Source organism: Ranitomeya imitator, chromosome 1 (genome assembly GCF_032444005.1).
Source record: "Ranitomeya imitator isolate aRanImi1 chromosome 1, aRanImi1.pri, whole genome shotgun sequence".
Taxonomy (NCBI): domain Eukaryota; kingdom Metazoa; phylum Chordata; class Amphibia; order Anura; family Dendrobatidae; genus Ranitomeya; species Ranitomeya imitator.
Genome location: NC_091282.1, coordinates 878,184,358 through 878,206,649, shown reverse-complemented (window position 1 = coordinate 878,206,649; position 22,292 = coordinate 878,184,358). Strand labels below are relative to the sequence as shown.

The window sequence follows — 22,292 nt, the reverse complement described above, 5'->3', positions numbered from 1 at the left end:
GAAAAACCGGCAGGGTTGGACCAGACTGGACTGGTACGAAAGGGCCGAAAACGAAAATATGGCTGGCGCCGCCTTGGGCCTCTGTTGGGGAAGGAACTTGCTCTTTCCCCCTGTGGCGTCGGAAATCAGCTGGTCTAGCTTTTGTCCAAAAAGACGCCCGCTCTGAAACGGGAGAGAAATCAGAGATTTTTTAGAGGAGGAATCTGCGCGCCACTCTCTGAGCCAAATAGCCCTTCTGATAGTGATGGCGTTTGAGGCCACCGATGCTGCGCAATTCGCTGCATCGAGAGATGCGTACATCACGTAATCACCAGCCATGGCAATCTGTTTAGCAAGGTCCGCCATCTCAGATGGGAGATCCTGTTCATGAAAGGATTTCGCTAGAGCATCTGCCCAGGAAACCATTGCCTTGGCCACCCAAGCCGCGGCGAAGGAGGGAGATAGGGAAGAACTTGAGGCTTCGTACACTGAGCGAGCTAGGGAATCTAGCTGGCGTTCTGTGGGATTCTTAATCGAAGCGCCATCCGGAACGGATAGGAGTGTTTTGGAAGCAAGGCGCGAAACTGGAGGATCTACTAGTGGAGAATCCGTCCAGTCTTTCACGAGATCTGCCGAAAAAGGATACTTCGATACCAGGTCCTTTTTTCCCGTGAAACGCTTATCCGGACGCTCCCTGTGTCGCTTGACTATATCCAGAAAATCTGGGTGAGAGGCGAAAGTTTTGTGAGAACGCTTGGTTCTAGTAAAGGAGACTGAGTGGTCCGGAGCAGAATTAGAGTCATCATCCACCTTAAGAGCGTGATTGACTGCCTCAATGAGGGAGTCAACAGTAGATCTAAACTCCGGAGCATCCGGGTCTAAGGATACATCAGACTCATATTCAGAGTTGTGAACGCTACGAGCCCCCAAAGAGGGTGAGCGAGAGGTGGAACTGCCAGAAGCTGACTGGTGTGGAGAGCGCTCAGGAGAGGTAGTGCGGATCCGTTTTCTGGATGACCGTGCCTCTTTCCGGAGAGAGCGGCCCCTGCTGGCCGACAATTCCCCTGTTACGGAGGGATCTCTTAACACCTGTAACGGATTGCCCCGTTCCCCAGGAGGGTTCTGAATAGATTTGATGGCATTGGCTAAAAAATCCACGGACTGCGAAAGTGAAGCGACCCACGCGGGGGGACTAGATACGCCGGAGTCGGTGGAGGGCTCCGGGGCACATGGGGCATCGCAGGCTGATCAGAGGGGGGAACTTTGAGGCCGAGGAAGTGGAGCCTGGCAGGTGGTACACGCAGAAAAAAAGGTCGTATGCACCTTAGAGGATTTTTTAGACCTTGACTGGGACATGGTGTACCTAATGCAAAATAGACCACAGGGTCTATAAACTACAGAAGCGAGGGCGGCACTGCAGAGGAGAGGCTGACGTAGTCTCCTTACCCGAGGTCCTGTGTCCCGCAGAAGAAGGAAGACGTAGGCGACGGCCGGCGATCACAGCGCTGCACGTGGGGGAAGCTGCGGCTGAGAGAGCTGGAGCTGCGGCGTGCAGTGAAAAAAAAAAAAAAATCCAAGATGGCCGCCGAGATCAGGGAGAGAGATCGAGAAGCGCCAGGACCGGGGGGCGGTGCCGCAAGATGACGCGAAAAAGGGGAGGAGCCTATCGGGATGCGGCCTGCGGCTAGGCCGAAGCCGGGGACTAAATTTGCGGCTTCGGCCCAGAGCGCGGCCGCTGAGGACCGGAATATGTGGGGCCCAGAGCAAAGTGTGCCACTGCTAAGAGGGAGCCCTCCGGACCGCAGAACCGGCGATTTCCCCCCCCCCCCCCCCCCCGAGACACCCCGATGGAGCAGCTGCTGCACAATGGGCCTAGGTGAGTGTGCCTGGGGTGAAAAAAGGACGGTGCAGGGGTTGGGAAGCCTCCATCCACCAACCCCAGAAAGGGGGGTGGAGAGGAACCGTCCACCACCTGAATCAGCCGCATAAACAGTGGTGATGCAGTGTGGGCTGCACGTACGCCACAGGGAATAGTGCCTCTGTACAACCGAGGGTGAAACCTGGTGGGCAGGGCAGATGTCTGGCAATAAAAAGGCCTGGCTGCAGAAGAGGATACTGGAGGTAAAACACCAGTGCTCGTCTGAACTTGGTGGGGAGATCGGTGCCCGGGAAAGGGCCCGTCGCCCAAAAGGGTCAGCTCAGGCAGTGGCTCCCACGTCGCAGGAGAGGATACGGAGAGGTGAAACTCCCGTGCTCGCCTGTTGTTGGTTCGGGGGAGATCGGAACATGAAAGAATCCGTCGCCCCCTTCGTCCGGATAGAAAGAATAAAAATCAGTGTGCCTCCTACGGACACTAAGCTTGAACTGGGTCTCTGGAAGCCAGCATGAGGGTGTATACTGCAGGGGAGGAGCTAACCTTTTTTTGTCTCAGCTTAGTGTCAGCCTCCTAGTGACAGCAGCATAACCCATGGTCCTGTGTCCCCCAATGTGGCGAAGGAGAAAATCATATACTCACCTCTCCGTCGCTCAGGACCCCGGCACTTTCACCTGCTCCTCGTTCAAGTGTGGCTCCGTCCTCAGCACTGACGTTCAGCAGAGGGCGCGCACTGACAACGTCATCGCGCCCTCTGACCTGAGTGTCACAGCCAGAGGACGCTGATGACGGAGCCGCACTGGAACGAAAAGTGGTAAATATCGCGCAGCGCTGCGCTCCCCCTCCCCGTATACCTACCTGCTCATGGCACGGTGCAGTCCCTGCTTCCCCGGCGCCGCATATTCTTCCTGTACTGAACGGTCACCGCTACCACTCATTACAGTAATGAATATGCGGCTCCACCTCTATGGGAGGTGGAGCCGCATATTCATTACTGTAATGAGCGGTACCATGTGACCGCTCAGTTCAGGAAGAATATGCAGTGCTGGAAGAAGCAGGGACGCGCAGGGACCGCACCAGGGGTAGGTAAGTATAATTAGATAGCCCCCGCCCCCCTCACCTGCCGACCCCCGGGTATGACTCGAATATAAGCCGAGAAGGGGACTTTCAACCCCCAAAAATGGGCTTAAAATCTCGGCTTATACTCGAGTATATATATATATATATATATATATATATATATATATATATATATATATATATATATATATATATATATATACATATATACTAGATGGTAGCCCGATTCTAACGCATCGGGTATTCTAGAATATGCATGTCCACGTAGTATATTGCACAGCCATGTAGTATATTGCCCATCCACGTAGTATATTGTCCATCCACGTAGTATATTGCCCAGTGACGTAGTATATTGCCTAGTGACGTAGTATATTGCGCAGGCACGTAGTATATTGCCCAGTGACGTAGTATACAGCACAGAGCCACGTAGTATATTGCCCAGTAAAGTAGTATATTGCCCAGTGACGTAGTATACAGCACAGAGCCACGTAATATATTGGCCAGTTACGTAGTATATTGGCCAGTTACGTAGTATATTGCCCAGTTACGTAGTATATTGCCCAGTGATGTAGTATACAGCACAGAACCACATAGTATATTGCACAGCGAAGTAGTATACAGCACAGAGCCACGTAGTATATTGGCCAGTCACGTAGTATATTGCCCTGCTACGTAGTATATTGCCCAGCCAGGTTTGTCACAGGTTAAAAAATAAAAAAATAAACATATACTCACCTTTCCGTGGGCCCCTTGGAGTCCACGGCAGCTTCCGGTCCCAGGGTTGGTATGAGCGTAGGACCTGTGATGACGTCGCAGTCACATGACCGTGACGTCATGGCAGGTCTTTCTAGCGCTGGCGCGCAGGGCCAGTGATGATGTCGCGGTCACATGACCGTGCCGTCATGGCAGGTCCTTCTCCCATACCGTGTTTCTCAACGCAGTGATTCCAGAATACTGCCCCCATCCCTTATGGGAAATATGCAGATGCATGTAAAGAAGCTGCGGAGACACCATCACGTGTTTCTCGACGCAAGCAGTGAATAGCCAGGCCTTTCCCCGGGAAGGAACAACCACGGGAAGGGCAGCATCCTATGAAGGAAAGCCACCTATGCCAAGCATGGTATCCATCCACAGACAGCTGTTTCGGGGTTTTTGCCCCTCATCAGTGTGGAGTAGGAATCTGGCTATTAGGAGCAGTGCCTAGTAAAAAGGCTATAAAGGCACAGATGATTGGCCTCGGGGAGACCAAAACATCCAACACCGCGGAGACACCATCACGTGTTTCTCAACGCAGTGATTCCAGAACACTGCCCCCATCCCTTATGGGAAATATGCAGATGCATATAAAGAAGCTGCGGAGACACCATCACGTGTTTCTCGACGCAAGCAGTGAATAGCCAGGCCTTTCCCCGGGAAGGAACAACCACGGGAAGGGCAGCATCCTATGAAGGAAAGCCACTTATGCCAAGCATGGTATCCATCCACAGACAGCTGTTTCGGGGTTTTTGCCCCTCATCAGTGTGGAGTAGGAATCTGGCTATTAGGAGCAGTGCCTAGTAAAAAGGCTATAAAGGCACAGATGATTGGCCTCGGGGAGACCAAAACATCCAACACCGCGGAGACACCATCACGTGTTTCTCAACGCAGTGATTCCAGAACACTGCCCCCATCCCTTATGGGAAATATGCAGATGCATGTAAAGAAGCTGCGGAGACACCATCACGTGTTTCTCGACGCAAGCAGTGAATAGCCAGGCCTTTCCCCGGGAAGGAACAACCACGGGAAGGGCAGCATCCTATGAAGGAAAGCCACCTATGCCAAGCATGGTATCCATCCACAGACAGCTGTTTCGGGGTTTTTGCCCCTCATCAGTGTGGAGTAGGAATCTGTCTGTGGATGGATACCATGCTTGGCATAGGTGGCTTTCCTTCATAGGATGCTGCCCTTCCCGTGGTTGTTCCTTCCCGGGGAAAGGCCTGGCTATTCACTGCTTGCGTCGAGAAACACGTGATGGTGTCTCCGCAGCTTCTTTACATGCATCTGCATATTTCCCATAAGGGATGGGGGCAGTGTTCTGGAATCACTGCGTTGAGAAACATGTGATGGTGTCTCCGCGGTGTTGGATGTTTTGGTCTCCCCGAGGCCAATCATCTGTGCCTTTATAGCCTTTTTACTAGGCACTGCTCCTAATAGCCAGATTCCTACTCCACACTGATGAGGGGCAAAAACCCCGAAACAGCTGTCTGTGGATGGATACCATGCTTGGCATAGGTGGCTTTCCTTCATAGGATGCTGCCCTTCCCGTGGTTGTTCCTTCCCGGGGAAAGGCCTGGCTATTCACTGCTTGCGTCGAGAAACACGTGATGGTGTCTCCGCAGCTTCTTTACATGCTTCTCCCATACCGTCTTTGCCACCGGAACCTGCAACGGAAGATGGCGGCTGGCGCGAGCGACTACGGAGGGTGAGTATAGTATATTTTATTATTATTTTTAACATTACATAGGCAGCATCAATAGTAAAAAGTTGGGGACACACAGGGTTAATAGCGGCGGTAACGGAGTGCGTTACCTGCTTCCCCGGCGCCGCATATTCTTCCTGTACTGAACGGTCACCGCTACCACTCATTACAGTAATGAATATGCAGCTCCACCTCTATGGGAGGTGGAGCCGCATATTCATTACTGTAATGAGAGGTACCATGTGACCGCTCAGTTCAGGAAGAATATGCAGCGCTGGAAGAAGCAGTAATGCGCAGGGACCACACCAGGAGTAGGTAAATATAATTGGATAGCCCCCGCCCCGCCTCACCTGCCGACCCCCGGGTATGACTCGAGTATAAGCCGAGAGAGGGACTTTCAGCCCCCAAAAATGGGCTGAAAATCTCGGCTTATACTCGAATATATATAAGGAGCGGCCTATGCGACATGAATAGTAAAAAAATGTAAAGTTAAAAATAATAAAAAAACAAAAAACCTGCTATACTCGCCCTCCGTTGTCCGCTGAGCCGCTCGCGCTGGCCGCCATTTTCCGCTCCAAGCGATGCATTGCGAAATTACCCAGAAGACTTAGCAGTCTTGCGAGACCGCTAAGTCATCTGGGTAATTTCGCAATGCATCCTGGGAACGGAAGATGGCGGCAGCCGCGCGCCTATCGCCGGAGCTCCGCTGGATCCCTGGAGGTGAGTATATAACTATTTTTTTATTTTAATTATTTTTTTAACAGGGATATGGTGCCCACACTGCTGTATACTACGTGGGCTGTGTTACGTACTGCGTGGCTCTGTGCTGTATACTACATAGGCAGAGTTCACTGGAAGAACTGTAACATTAAAAGGATCACTACAGTAGAGATGATAATCACACACATTATAAATGCAGTTTGCATCTACACATGCTTCTCACTTAATTAGAATATCATCAAGAAGTTAATTTCAGTTCTTCAATTCAAAAAGTGAAACTCATATATTGTATTATTGAGTCATTACAAACAGAGTGATCTATTTCAAGTGTTTATTTCTGTTAATGTTGAGGATTATGGCTTGCAGCCAATGAAAACCAAAAAGTCATTATCTCAGTAAATTAGAATAATTAACAAAAGAAACCTGCAAAGGCTTCCTAAGCATTTAAAAAGGTCCCTTAGGCTACTTTCACACATCAAGTTTTTCACATCTGGTGAGTTTTGAAAAAAAAGGATCCGTTTTTTTTTTTTTTTTTAACGCCGCATCCGTTTTTTTCCTTATAGAATTGTATTAGCGTCGGATTGCACCTGAGGGCCAGACGTTTCATCCGTTTTTTGCTGGATCCGTCAAAAAAGCTGTTTCTGGCGGACGGAGAAAACGTACAGAGTAACGTTTTTTTCTTTCCAGCGAAAAAACGCCCAGAGACTGATCCGGCTATTCATATTTTCTCTCTCTGTCTCCTCCCCGTAGCAGGAAGTACAAACTTTATCCCCGGGTTAATTAAAAAAAACAAAACGGATCCAGCAAAAAAAAAAAAACCTGAATCCGTTGCATCAGTTCTTCACAATTTGCAACTGATCCAAAAACTCACCCTCTGCCTGACGGCAAAAAAATGATGTGTGAAAGTAGCCTTAGTCTGTTTCAGTAGGCTCCACAATCATGGGGAAGACTGCTGACCTGATAGATGTCCAGAAGGCAGTCACTGACACACTCCACCAGTAGGGTAAGCCACAAAAGGTCATTGCTAAAGAAGCTGGCTGTTCACAGAGTGCTGTATCCAAGCATATTAATGGAAAATTGAGTGGAAGGAAAAAGTGTGGTAGAAAAATGTGCAAAAGCAACTGGGATAACTGTAGCCTTGAAAAAGAATGTTAAGAAAAGGCCATTAAAAAATGTGTGGGATATTCACAAGGAGTGGACTGCTGCTGGAGTCATTGCTTCAAGAGCTACCACACACAGAGGTATCCAGGACATGGTCTATAAGTGTTGCATTCCTTGTGTCAAGCCTTGTGTCAAGCCACTCATGACCAATAGACAAGCCAGAAGCGTCTTACCTGGGCCAAGGAGAAAAAGAACTGGACTGTTGCTTGGTGGTTCAAGGTGTTGTTTTAAGATTAAAGTAAATTTTGCATTTCATTTGGAAATCAAGGTCCCAGAGTCTGGAGGAAGAATGGAGAGGCAACAATCCAAGCTACTCGAGGTCTAGTGTGAAGTTTCCACAATCAGTGATGGTTTGTGGAGCCATGTCATCTGCTGGTGTAGGTCCACTTTGTTTTATCAAGACCAAAGTCAGCGCAGCCATCTACCAGGAAATTTTAGAGCACTTCATGCTTCCCTCTGCAGACAAGCTTTATGAAGATAGAAATGTTATTCTCCAGCAGGACTTGGCACCTGTCCACACTGCCAAAAGTACCAATACCTGGTTTAAAAACAACATTATCACTGTGCTTGATTGGCCAGCAAACTTGCCTGACTGTAACCCCATAGAGAATCTATGGGGTATTGTCAAGAGCTGAAGACTCCTATCAAAGCAACCTGGGCTTCCATAACACCTCAGCTGCATTGATGCAGTAATTGATGCAAAAGGAGCCCCAATCAAATATTGAGTGCATTTCCTGAACACACATTTCTGTAGGCCAACATTTCAGCTTTTAAAATCATTTTTTAAGCTGGTGTTATAAAGTATTCTAATTTACTGAGATAATAACTTTGGAGTTTTCATTGGCTATAAGCCATAATCATCAATAGGGTTGAGCGAAACGGATCGTTCATTTTCAAAAGTCGCCGACTTTTGGCAAAGTCGGGTTTCATGAAACCCGACCCGATCCCTGTGTGGGGTCGACCATGCGGTACTCGACTTTCGCACCAAAGTCGCGTTTCGTATGACGCGCTTGGCGCCATTTTTTCAGCCAATGAAGGAGCGTGGGCAGAGTGATGACATAGGTCTTAGGGGCGCCTATCGTCATCTTGTCGCTTGTGCGCTGTAGCGATTTGAAATGTGTAACACCAGCTTTTCTGTTCAGGGACGGAGGGAGGGAGGGAGAGAGGGAGAGAGAGAGAGAGAGAGAGATCCCTATCTCTAGGACGTGTGGGAGATCTATAGTGTTGGGCAACTTTTCAGCTATAAATACAGAATTTTTTATACCCCCCAAGATAAATGAAAGTGGTGGAATAAGGGGAAAGCACATGCTCATACTCAGACAAATCTAAAAAGTTTCTTGGCAGCAAGTGAGAGGTTAGAAAATAGGAGTTGTGCTTGTTTGGCCAGCGCAGAGGATGGTGATGGCGCATGCAGAGAGTAAAAGCAGCAGTAAGTGTGGAGAGGCTACAGAAGGAGCTGCTCATGCTCGGCCAGCGCAGAGGATGATGACCGAGCATGCAGAGCTTAAAAGCAGTCAATAGCCTCTTGCAGCAAACATTGGAGATGCTACACATTAGACATCGCTTGAAATGTGCATAGAGAATGAAGAAAAAAATAGCACTCACCACGAGCTGCCGTAAAACAATACTTTAATCCTGCATATGTGCTCGGAGCAGTTAGTGCTGGTGTGCGGGGGGACTGAACGAAGGCCGTTTTGTGCTACAGCGTGTGTTTTCAGGCCTTCCTCCAGTTTTCTTCACCCCTGCTAACCGCTATCCGAGCATATATGCTGGATTGTTTTACTGCAGCTTGTGGTGCTATATTTCTTTGCTCTCTACACACAATTTGAGCAAACATTGTGATTTTGGGAATACCCCTTTAAGTTAACTTGCATGTATACTGGCTGATGATCGGTAATGACTGTTCCTAACAACTATCATTTCTCAATGATCACCCTAGCTAAAAAAAAAGATGTCAATCACCCGTCGCACAAGCAAAATAGACAATGTTTGGGTGAAATGAGCAGCACATCATCCAGGGTAAACAAGTCTTGTACTGTGCAGATGAAGGATATTCGATGGTGCACAGTCTTATTGTAGTGACCATTGTTCTGTGCATGTGAAACTGCATTGATCCTGTATAAACAGACTAGTTAACATTTAAAGGCCGCAGTCAACTAAAGGTACCGTCACACTCAGCGACGCTGCAGCGATATAGACAACGAGCCGATCACTGCAGCATCGCTGTTTAGGTCGCTGTAGAGACGTCAAACACAGCAACTCCAGAACGATGCAGGAGCGATCCAGTGACGTAACGGCGACTCACTTATCGTTCTCGCTGGTTGTTAGCTCCATGTAAAACGTTGCTGGCATTGTTGCTTTTGCTGTCAAACATGACGATACACTCCGACCTGACGACTAAATAAAGTTCTGGACTTCTAGCTCCGACCAGCGATGGCACAGCGGGATCCAGATTGCTGCTGCGTGTCAAACACAACGAGATCGCTATCCAGGATGCTGCAACGTCACGGATCGTTGTCGTTCTCGTCGTAAAGTTGCTGAGTGTGAAGGTACCTTTAGTGTAAATGCCTAACTTTTGTGTGTCTTATCTTTTGACACCTGCTTCGACTAAACTTTCCATTATCAAGAATGGAGTTATCTTTCTACAATTATGATTGGCAGATAGTGTGGCCAGAGGCAATGCTGTCAGCTGAGACATGGCTGATAATTGGCCAAACCACACATAGCCTTACTGCCACAGGCAAATCCAGCTGTAGCATGAAGAACCATGTGCTGAGCTGGTGTCATTCCATGTTACATGGTGTGCTTACAGCGGACACTCTGTGTACTGAGTGGTGATTAAAGCCGCGTTGACACACCTCTGTGACTCAAAGCCAGAGGTTGCCAGAATAAATAAAACTGCGCTTTGAAATGTTATTTACCAGCAGATTAATTTTTAACATGAAAATGCATTTGCTATCTTTATTCCAATTAATTAGAAATGAATTAAAAATATTTGCATTCTAGAACATAAATGATATGGCCATATTCAAATGAGTAGAAGTTCATCTGCAGAACCCAGCAATGGCCTCTACACTAGGGCTGTGCCAATATCTGGCACGGATAGAACTGAGAACAGTTGATCGGTGTCAGACTCTCACCAATCTGATATTGATTGGCTATCCCAGGTGAATGTCATCAATACAAAAATAGTGGAACAACTCTTTAAATGATATTTCTGTTTAGAGTCCTAACCTTGTGCATGTGCTTGGCCATATGAACATCTTAGCACAGGGGTTACCTGCTCGTGACTCGCTTAGAGGAGTAGTGGAGGTCAGCTAGATGAATTGCGTACTTACTACAGGGAGGACTTTTCACTGAAATGGGGGCTGTATAATACAATTTATCCTCTGTGTGGCCATCGGTAACTTCTCCCAGTGATATCATCTGCTCACCAAGTTTGGCTGCAGGGTTGGACTGGCCCACAGGAGAATCCTCCGGTGGGTAACAGTGGGCTACCACTCTCATTTGAGCAGTCCTTGGCACAATATACTTGAATCACTATGTACAAAGGCAGCATCTTATTCATTTAGCAATCTACCCAGATCATTGTTATATACATTTGCGATTGATGATAACGTCACATTTGCATGTAGCTGAGAAGTGGGGCCCTGGAGTTGGTTACTGGTGGGCCCTTGGCACCCCACTCACACACTGTTTGGGTGTGCATTTAAAAACACATACAAAACCACTTACTCTCCCTTCACTTTGCCAGTAGCGTACGCAGATCTCCACATATGACCCTGCAGCTGTTTGAGAGCTGTTGTCTTCCTATCCAGTGACATTTGCCAGCAAACATTATCAACCACACCCTTGATAACCAGTAACTCCGCCTCATGTTCTGCATTGCTGGGGATGGGCACAAATCCTTTCAGTCCCCTGTCTTTTTCTGCCTTTGAAGTATAAAAACAAAATCAAACAAACATACAAAACGTATATTGTTAATTTCCAATTATTTGTGAAAAATAACCATGCAAAATCTTTATAGTGTGTGGAAAACAAAATACAACTATTTAAAGGGATCCTGTCAGCAGGATTCTGCACAGTAACCTACGGGTAGTGTCAGGTTGGCACCGTTATACTGATTCAAATGATACCTTAGTTGATGAAATCTGTCTTATGGTTGTTGTTTAATCTGTATTTGTAGTTTTCAGTTAATGAGATTCTCGTGCTCCGGGGCGGACCTGTGGGAGGTCTTCATGTGGTGCTCTGATTAGGTATACAAGTTTATTGCTTTTGATAGGTCACCGATCTCGCAGTGACCTGCCCCCCTATTTTACATACTGTATATTTCATTCATAGCATGAATCAGACACTGGCTACTTGATTGCACAGTGTATGTCTTACTCAAAAACGTTGCAGTGTCATGGATGACTAATTCGAGGCAGGTGCCCGTTGGCCTCACTCTATAGGTGTGTATAGGTAGAGACGTGTTAGTCAAGTGAACTGGGGTGAGTAGAAGCTGCCGGCAAATAGCCTCGGACTAGACATCCGAGAAGTGTCTTACCTGGACAACTTTTCAAAGTATGCCACAGCGTTACTGAGTAAATCATACACGGTAAACACATTCAGCCAGAGTCTGATTCATGCTGCCCGTGGTTCTGGCAGCCTGAACTGCTAGATAACATGGACGGTCTATAGGAATTGGCAGATATGACAGGCGATTTTGGGTAGAAAACATGTAGGACAAGAGTGGTAGTCCAATCCTCCATAGAGCAGTCTGGCAGCCATACTTCTCTATTAAAACTGCCAACCATATAAAGGAATTTGGAAAAAAATGGAACAATATTAATGCGCAAATAGGGTCTTATCCGAGACAGTGGGGAGACCAAAGGCTATGGTATTCACCTGGTAAGATTGTGTATCCACAACCATTGAAAAGCTCAAGGCTGCTGGAGACCCACAGCTCGGAAAAGGTAAAAGGAACGTAAGGGTTACTCTGCATAGCTGGTATAGTAGAATGGAAAAAGAGAACAATATTCAGGAATGTGGTCAACACTTTTTGAAGTTCAAACTTCATCATCGTAAACCACAGACAGTAATGAAGAAGTTTGAAACGATTTAACAAAAACAAAAAAAAGCCCCCTGACAAAGGCAGATGCCAAAACGCACGTCGGGGTGCTTGTGGCACCATGCCATCAGATCTGTACATGTGATGCCAGTTTGTGCACTTTAATAATGCATATGGACTTATATATGGGTTGATGTGAGACTATATTTCAAAACAAGAGGTCAGTTTATGTGGCCTGAACATATGTACTGCTGTACTTTTCCTAGGGCATATGATGCACGTCATATAGGGACATACTTGTTATATTGATATACTTACTGATCTATATTTCCCATATTTGATGCACTATGCACTTTATTACAGTAACCAGTTTCATATGAGATATATCTATACAAATAATTTTTTGCTATACTCTATCTCCTCCTGCGGTTTGTCGCCTACTGATGTGTATTCATAAAATGGGCTATCCTTAATAAATATTGAGATTTTAATGTGAATTGTAGCCTCCATCGTTTGTGGCTATGCTTTTTTCGTGTATTGGTGTTATATTGTATATAAGTGTGGCCATGCCAGTTATTGCCAAATACGGGGAGCTAAAGATATAGATGTCACTTGATTAAAATTTCTATACTAATATATTAATTTATGCAAACCAATTGTGGCTTTGTATTATCATTTTTTTGCTGCATTTAGGAAGGAGAACAGAAAAAAACTAATTTTAACTCTGTCTATTAGCTGTATAAGAAAACACAAACTTAAAATTGATCCTAATCATTTAGCTATTTTTACAAATTGAAGTTTTTATTCTGGTGACCTATATAATATTAATTTGCTCTCACAATAGTGAATCCTTCTAACAAAAATTTGGGGTTTCTAAAAAGTATGGACTTATATACATTTCACAGTTGTAAAGTTAGACTTCAGGCATGCAAAGAATATTGACAACCTGTAATCTTAGTTGTCGAACGTCTTCCTGACATTCCTCCTCGTGCCAGTGGTTCTGCAAATATTCTTCAACATTGTCTTGTATATAAGGGAACAAGATGTCCTAAAGAGACAAAGTGAGGTTTTAGTCCATACATTCAGGTCACTTCTCTAAAAGCAGCATTTTCATGGAGAATCTGCCAACACTGTCATTGGTGCATCCATTATGTGTGTTCCAACGATGCATCAGACCGGGTGCACAAATAATTGACAGGAATGGTGAACACATAGTTAAAAATACGAAACACCCCATCAGAAAAATAGTACCCTTTTTCATACCCATGTTTTTACTCATCTATTATGTTCATTTTCATAGTTAGTGTTTTGACTAGTGATGAGTGAGTGTACTCGTTGCTCGGGTTTTCCCGAGCACGCTCGGGTGACCTCCGAGTATTTATGACTACTCGGAGATCTAGTTTTCATCACCTCAGCTGAATGATTTACAGCTACTAGACAGCTTGAACACATCTGGGGATTCCTTAGCAACCAGGCAACCCCCACATGTACTCAGCCCGGCTAGTAGCTGTAAATCATTCAACTGCCGTGATAAAAACTAAACCTCCAAGCACTAAAAAATACTCGGAGATCACCCGAGCATACTCGGGAAAACCCGAGCAACGAGTACATTCGCTCATCACTAGTTTTGACCCATTTGTCCTACAATGGTGGAAAATAGAAAAACAAACAAACAAAAAGCTACATAGGTACAAAATTCACATTGTAAAAATACAGTGTAGGAAAGGAGAGAGTAAATTAATCTGACCAGCATTGTGAAGCGGTTTTCCTTTTACATGGTTATTCATAAAATATTAAGACATTCCCTATCCATAGCAGATACAGTAGTTCGGAATGAATGGAGAGGAGATACAGTGTGCAGGGTTCCACAGCTTGAAACTTAGGATCCTGGATGGTCATAGAGATGGAAAGGATCAGTGGCTAGGTGTAGCTTAATATTTAGGGAATATCTCTTCAACTGCAAGTTGATAAAGGCCCCTGAAACACAATGTAAAAAATTCAGCAGAACACACAAAATCTAGAAGGACCTGATGACCAATTGAGGTGCATGGTTTTTCAAAGCTGACGCGTGGTGAGAGAAGTATTCGTTTGAACTTGCTTGGGCTTACATCCCACTAAAGACAACATCCACAGCGATATTGCATGTTCTCCCCATGCTGGTGTGGGTTTCCCCTGGATGCTCCGTTTTTTTCCACACTGCATACTGATAGAGAATTTAGAGGAGACCGCTGTGCTCTGCTTTACGGCCGGCGCTGACACAGTCAGTGCAGGGAAGCTGACGGCGGGGGACGTGACAGACATCGGAATGTGAGTATGTAGTGTTTTTTTTTTTTTACTTTTACAATGGTAACCAGGATAAATATCGGGTTACTAAGCGCGGCCCTGCACTTAGTAACCAGATATTTACCCTGGTTACAAGTGAACACATCGCTGGATCGGCGTCACACACGCCGATCCAGCGATGACAGCGGGTGATCAGCGACCAAAAAAAGGTCCTTATCATTCCCAGCGACCAACGATCTCCCAGGAGGGGCCTGATCGTTGGTCGCTGCCACGCATAACGAGATCGTTAGCGGGATCGTTGCTATGTCACAAAAAGTGTGACGTTGCAACGATATCGTTAACGAAATCGTTATGTGTGAAGGTACCTTAAGAAGCAATGCAGAATGATAGGCCTTAAAGTCAGAAAGTCCTAAAGAATAAGTTTAAATACCTGATCATTTAAACAAGCCTGGCAGCGAATTGCTGGAATATAGAGAACACATGAGTGTTTGGAGGAAGGGGTTTGGGAGAAATAGCTTGCTAGTTCAAAGGTAAAATGGAGAATTGAAAATTTTCCAGAGTCATGAGCCCATAAGAAGAAAAATCACACTTCAAGTTGAAATTGGAAATCTTGGGCAGAAAGGCAGCCATGGTAGCTATAAAACACCAAGCTTGAGGCAATATGAACTTAAAAGTGTAAACTATTATAACACCATCAGAAAATCAGAGTGCAAGATTTTGACTAAGCCCCCTCCCATCGTTTCGTAGTACCCCTAGAAATATCTTCTGCGTCTCTGGTTCGAGACTCGATTTTTTTGTAGTTATTACCCACCCCAGACGTTTCAGGAGTGACGTGGTAATTTCTAATGGATTCTTCCATCTGTTGGGATGAATCTGCGATCAGCAACAGATCATCCAGATATGGTGCGATGAGAACTTCCTTCTCTCTTAAGTAGGCCATGACCTACGTCATGAGCTTCGTAAATATCCTTGGGGCAGAGGAGAGACCAAATGGTAGGCACTGAAACTGGAAATGAAGTATTTTCTTGTGGTTTCTTATTGCGAACCTGAGGAATTTTTGATCTGAGGGATGGATGGGAACATGATAGTAAGCATGTTTGAGATCTAGCGTGCACATTACAGAGTTCTTTTTTATTAGCGGTGTAATTGATTTGAGAGATTCCATCTTGAAGCGTTTGTACGCCACCCATTTGTTTAATGGTTTTAAGTTTATTATTGTTCGGTAATCTCCGTTTGGTTTTCTTATGGAGAACAGACTGGAGTAATGCCCCTGAAAATGTTGATGATGGGGTACCGGTATTATGACGTTTAATTCTAAGAGTTCCTGTATGTCTGTTATCAGCCTTTGATGTACTGCTGATGACTCTGTCTGTGTTAAGCAGAATCTCTTGGGGGGTAGATGAGTAAACTCTATCTTATAACCCTGTGCCACTGTAGAATCCACTGATTCTGAGTTATGTTCTGCCATCCTTCTTGGAAGTATTGTAGTCTCCCTCCTATATTGTTGGCGTCATTGTTTGCTGGGTCCTGTTGATTGGTCTCGAAAGGAACCTCTTCCTCTGCCTCCTTTAGGGTAGCTCCACCTACCGGACTTCCCTTTGCCTCTGTAGTCCTGTCTTGGGTGGGAGCGAGTTTTTCGGAAGAATTGCGGTTTCTATGGCTTCTCCTCAGGGAAGCCTTTCTTCTTATCAGACGCTTTTTCAAGTAGCTCGTCAAGGACTGGACCAAAGACGTGAGAACCTGAGAATGGAATCGAACACCGCTTGTTCTTGGATTGGGTATCTCCCGTCCACGATCTCAGCCATAAGGCCCTTCTTGCTGCGTTTGACAGAGCATTATTCCGGGCAGCAAAGCGTACGGATTCCGCTGAAGCATCTGCCATGAAATCAGTCGCCATCTTTAAAACTGAAAAGGATTTAAGGATTTCTTCCCTTGGAGTTCTGTTTTTAATATGACTCTCCAGCTCGTCCACCCAAAGACTCATGGACCTTGCTACAGAGGTAGCCGCTATATTCGTCTTCATAATGGCGGCTGATGATTCCCAGGCTTTCTTAAGAAGATCTTCTGACCTCTTATCCATTGGGTCTTTTAACCCTGACGAGTCCTCAAAGGGAATAGCCGTTTTCCTTGTGACTTTGGCCACGGGAATGTCGATCTTTGGAACCAACTCCCAGACTTTAGTTTCTTCTGGGTCAAAGGGAAGACGGTATTTGAAGTCTCTCGGGACTACTAATTTTTTTCCCACATCTTCCCACTCTTCCATTATCATTGCAGTTATGTGATTGTTGACCGGAAAAACTCTATTCCTGCGAGTTCTCAGGCCCCCAAACATCTCGTCTTGAACTGATAAAGGCTCAGACGAGTCTTCTATTTTCATAGTGCTTCTTACTGCTTTTAGCAGTATATCCGTATTTTCGGATGAGAACAAGTATTTCTTCCGTTCTTCCGGAAGCACAGTTAATGTATTGTCCTCTTCGTCCGAGCCCGGATCGGAATAACCTGAGACCTCTCCTTCCTCGGAACTCACATCCATATCCCATCTAGGCCTTTTAGGCCGCGGAGATTGGGGTGGCACCATAGTAGACACTGTAGCTTGGACTTCGTCTCTAATCATAAATTTAATATTATCTAAGAGCGAAGCCTGTTCGTCTTTAAGAAGTTTAGCGATGCATTTTTCGCATAATTTCTTCTTATAGCCCTCTGGGAGTTTGGTGGTGCACAATGGGCATCTAATAGTCCTTTTTTTAGTAGTTGACCTCTCGGGAATGTCCTTATCCTGAAATGTAAAGGAGATCCCTGTAGGTACAGAACTAACTTTTTGTAATGCATCCCGTACCACGTACTACTCACATGGTCCGTGTGCAGCTCTAAGGATTGGACGTCTGGGCGAGTAGCACCTTCCATGTTACTGGGTCAAGTGTGCTGTCAGATGTCGGTCATTAAGTAGCAATCTTACCCAGCTTCAAGACATCTGATTCATCCTCCTTCCGAGCTCAGCTGCTGGCCTCCACGGTGATTTCAGGCTCCCAGCTGTACTGCGCATGCGTCATCTGGAACACATGCAGACCAGCCTGGGACCTGGATACCGGCGCATAGTCTTCAGCCATTGCGCTCTGATCTCCCCCTGCAGCTCCCAGGCGCCCCGGAAACAATTGGCGCCGCCGACCCCCGGAATCCGGCCACGCCCCCCGGAAGTCGTCACCTCCGGCTGGAGCGCCGGACCGGAAGTTAGGGGAGCGACGCCAGCACCGGCCGCACGTGGAGCCTGAGGGAGCGCCGGACACCGCCGCCGCAGCTGCTGCCTCAGAGCCCCCTTTGATGAGGGGATGAGACAGCGCATGGGAGCAGACAGCTCGACCTAATCGCAGAGGGACCTCCAGCGGTATCGTGCGACTTCAGGAGTCGCCAGACTCTCGCGGCCAGAGCCCCCTCCAGGAGGATGGACCGCTCTCCGGAGCTCCTGCTCCAAGACCTGACCTCGGATCAGGTAAAGAAAAAAACCTAATCTTCTGGAGAACTCTCTCCTGCGTCTGTCCCTGATAGGGACAGGAAAACACTGAGGGGTGGAGGTGGGGAGGGGCTATTTAACCTCTTCTGTGTTCCTGTCCCTATCAAGGATATGAAGAGCAACCTCCTGTGGTGCTGTCATGAGGGACGATCTGGAAATGTATGTTCAGCAAATGCACTCAATACGTAGTTGGGGCTTTACATCAATTACTGTATCAATGTGGTGTGGCAATCTTGGCGATCAGCCTGTGGCACTGCTGAGGTGTTATGGAAGCCCAGGTTGCTTTGATAGCAGCCTTCAGCTCATCTGCATTGTTGGGTCTGGTGTCTCATCTTCCTCTTGACAATACTCCATAGATTCTCTATGAGGTTAAGGTCAGGCAAGTTTGCTGGACAATCAAGCACAATGATACTGTTGTTTTTAAACCAGGTATAGGGACTTTTGGCAGTGTGTACAGGTGCCAAGTCCTGCTGGAGAATTAAATTACATAGTACAGCCCCTTTAGCTGTAATGACCTGCTGCAAATGTGATGCATAGACAGAAACCAGATATTGGTGGCATTCCTAAGGAATTTTTGCCCATTCCTCAAGGGCAATAGCCTCCATTTAATTTTGTTTTAAGTATACGCAATGCCTCTGTGACGGCCACTTAATCTTCCACGACTTCTTCTGTAACTAAACCTTAGTTGTAAGGTTTTGATCGCTGTCTTGTTGGAAGGTCTGATGACACCCAAGTTACACAGAACGCACGAGGTTTTCTCCTAGGAGTTCAAGAAAACTTGATTGAATCCATCTTGTCATCCATATGCTGCAGGTTTCTAAGATCAGAGGAAGCAGAGCAGGAGAGTATCTTTGAGCCACCACCATGCTTCACTGTAGAGAGGATCTCTTTACCAGCACTCACTTTATTTTTCCTCCCCACAACATATTGTAGATCTAAGGCACCGAAAAGTTCCAGTTTTGTTAACATCACTCCTCAAAACAGAATCAGAAAACTTATGTGGTTCTATTATATTGATTGCGCACATTGGAACAGATTTCTCTTGTGCTTTTGGGTCAATAGAGATGTATGTCATAGGGTCTGGACATAGAGACCTTCAGCATTTATGAGAATTACTTGGCACACTGAAACCTTAGTGCCTGCTGCTGTAGGTCTTTTGCAGTCACTTGTCAGTTTTTGATCACCTGCCTCCTCAGATATCTAGTGATAGTCGGTGGTCCATATAGTGTCAGTGTTCCTTTACCTTTGAACTGTGAATTCTGCTTCCTGATGCATCTCTAGGAACATTAAATGCCTTTGTCTCTTTTTGTATCCTTGTTTGTGCAGGTAATTATATCTTAATTTTTTGGACTACTGTCTCGACAACATAAGAATATTATCACACTGGAGGCCACTGTACTTGAGAAATGGAATAAGAATCTAAAGAAACACTGCCAGCAGCTGGTGTCTGTCTATGCATCACGTTTGCAGGTCAATCCAACCAATGGAGCTCTACTAAGTACTAAGGCACTGGTCATGAAGCGGGTGACTATTTCTGAGACTGCAGTAGTCAGTAAAAATGGCATTTTGTGTTGAATTGGAAGAAATCACTTGTTATATTAGTTGTTTTGATGAGCTATTGAAATTATTCTTGTTTCGTTGGTTTATTGCAAATAGCAGAAAGTTTACACATTTTGCTAATAAACCCAATTTCAACTGGGGGTTGAATAATTTTCATTACAACTGTAGTTCGTACGGATGAAAGAAGACATACAGTACAGATCAAAAGTTTGGACACACCATCTCATTTAAAGATTTTTCTGTATTTTCATGACTATGAAAATTGTACATTCACACTGAAGGCATCAAAACTATGAATTAACACATGTGGAATTATATACTTAACAAAAGAGTGTGAAACAACTGAAAATATGTCTAAGGGTATGTTCACACTATGCGGTTTTTACTGCGGAACCGCCGCGATTTTGCCGCTGCGGGTCCGCAGCTGTTTTCCATTCAGGGTACAGTACAATGTTACCCTATGGAAAACAAAAACCGCTGTGCCCACATTGCGGAAAATCCCGAAAAAAACCGCGCTGAATTGCTGCGGAAAAAAAGAAGGACCATGTCACTTCTTTGTGCAGAATCGCAGCGATTCTGCACCCATAGAAATGCATCGATCCGCTTACTTCCCGCATGGGGCTGTGCACACCATGCGGGAATTAAGCGGATAATGTGCGGGTTATACCCGGGGTGGAGGAGAGGAGACTCTCCTCCAGGCCCCGGGAACCATATTTGAGTAAAAAAAAAAATAATTAAAATAAAAAAATCATGATATACTCATCTCTGAAGTCTCAGCGCTGCACGCGGCCGTCCGGTCTCAGGTTTGCTATGCGACCAGGACCTGCGGTGACGTCGCGGTCACATGACCGTGACGTTACGAAGGTCCTGGTCGCACAGCATCTTTGGAACCGGACCGCCGCCTGCAGCGCCGAGGAGATCGGGACGTCAGAGGGTGAGTATATAATTATTTTATTATTTTTAACATTACTATTGATGCTGCATATTGCTGCATATGCAGCATCAATAGTACGGGTAAAATCCCGCAGCGGAACCCTCAGGACAAACTGCGATAAATCTGCAGGGATAACCGCAGCGGGTTTGCCCTGCAGATTTATCAAATCCGCTGCGGGAGAACCCGCAGGACAGGACGCAACGTGTGAATGTGGCCTTACATTCTAGGTTTTCTAGGTTCTTCAAAATATCCACCTTTTGCTTTGATGACTGCTTTGCACACTCTTGGCATTCTCTTAATGAGCTTCAAGAGGTAGTCACCGGGAATGGTCTTCCAACAATCTTGAAGGAGTTCCCAGAGATGCTTAGCACTTGTTGGCCCTTTTGCCTTCACTCTGCGGTCCAGCTCACCCCAAACCATCTCGATTGGGTTCAGAACTGGTGATTGTGGAGGCCAGGTCATCTGACATAGCACCCCATCACTCTCCTTCTTGGTCAAATAGCCCTTACACAGCCTGGAAGTGTGTTTGGGGTCATTGTCTTGTTGAAAAGTAAATAATGGTCTAACTAAGTGCAAACCGGATGGAATAGCATGCCGCTGCAAGATGCTGTGGTAGCCATGTTGGTTCAGTATGCCTTCAATTTCACAGTGTCACCAGCAAAGCACCCCAACACCATTATACCTCCTCCTCCATGCTTCACGGTGGGAACTGTTATGACCTGGTGGTTAGGAGCACCCGACCTGATAGTTAAACTCATACAGGACAAGCTCTGGGATGTGGGAGCTCTGCTGACCGCAAGCCCTAATCCTATCGCACACACTAAAAATAGCCGTGGAGCGCTCCTGACGCTCCCTAGGCGCCTCGTCACAGCCTAAGGACTAGCTAGCCCTAGAGATAGAAAATAAAGCCTACCTTGCCTCAGAGAAATTCCCCAAAGGAATAGGCAGCCCCCCACATATAATGACTGTGAGTAAAGATGAAAGTCACAAACGCAGAAATGAAACAGGTTTCAGCAAAGGGAGGCCAGACTTACTAAATAGACAGAGGATAGGAAAGGTAACTTTACGATCAGCACAAAAACCTACAAAAGACCACGCAGAGTGTGCAAAAAAGACCTCCGCACCGACTCACGGTGCGGAGGGGCCACTCTGCATCCCAGAGCTTCCAGCTAGCAAGACAAAATCATGATAACCAGCTGGACAAGAAAACAGAGAACAAATAATGACTATCAGGAACTTAGCTTCTGCAGGAGAAGGCAGGTCACCAGAGAGATCCAGGAGCGAACTGAACCAATGCAAAAACATTGACAGCTGGCATGGAGTAACGATCTGAGAGGAGTTAAATAGAGCAGCCAACCAAAGGATAAACCACGTCACCTGTGTAAGGAACCTCAGAAGCAGCAGTTTCACTCATAGCCACCAGAGGGAGCCCATAGACAGAACTCGCCGAAGTACCGTTCACGACCACAGGAGGGAGTTCAACAACAGAATTCACAACAGGGAACCAGGCATGTAGAGTTCATCCGTTCACCTTTTCTGCATCATACAAAGACACTGTGGTTGGAACCAAAGATCTCAAATTTGGACTCATCAGACCAAAGCACAGATTTCCACTGGTCCAATGTCCATTCCTTGTGTTCTTTAGCCCAAGCAAGTATTTTCTGCTTGTTGCCTGTCCTTAGCAGT

General features: G+C 46.1%; 1 protein-coding gene across 2 annotated transcripts in view; it reads right to left on the bottom strand.

The window, feature by feature from the left end:
• Positions 1-22,292, bottom strand: part of ENOPH1 (enolase-phosphatase 1) — a 79,087-nt gene that overhangs the window by 36,304 nt on the left and 20,491 nt on the right. For both annotated transcript variants that reach the window (XM_069742925.1, XM_069742919.1), the window contains exons 2-3: positions 13,268-13,369; positions 11,007-11,203 (exon numbers count right to left, since the gene is read on the bottom strand). In XM_069742925.1, coding sequence (XP_069599026.1) covers positions 11,007-11,203; positions 13,268-13,369 — 299 coding nt within the window. The remainder of the gene's footprint in view (positions 1-11,006; positions 11,204-13,267; positions 13,370-22,292) is intronic.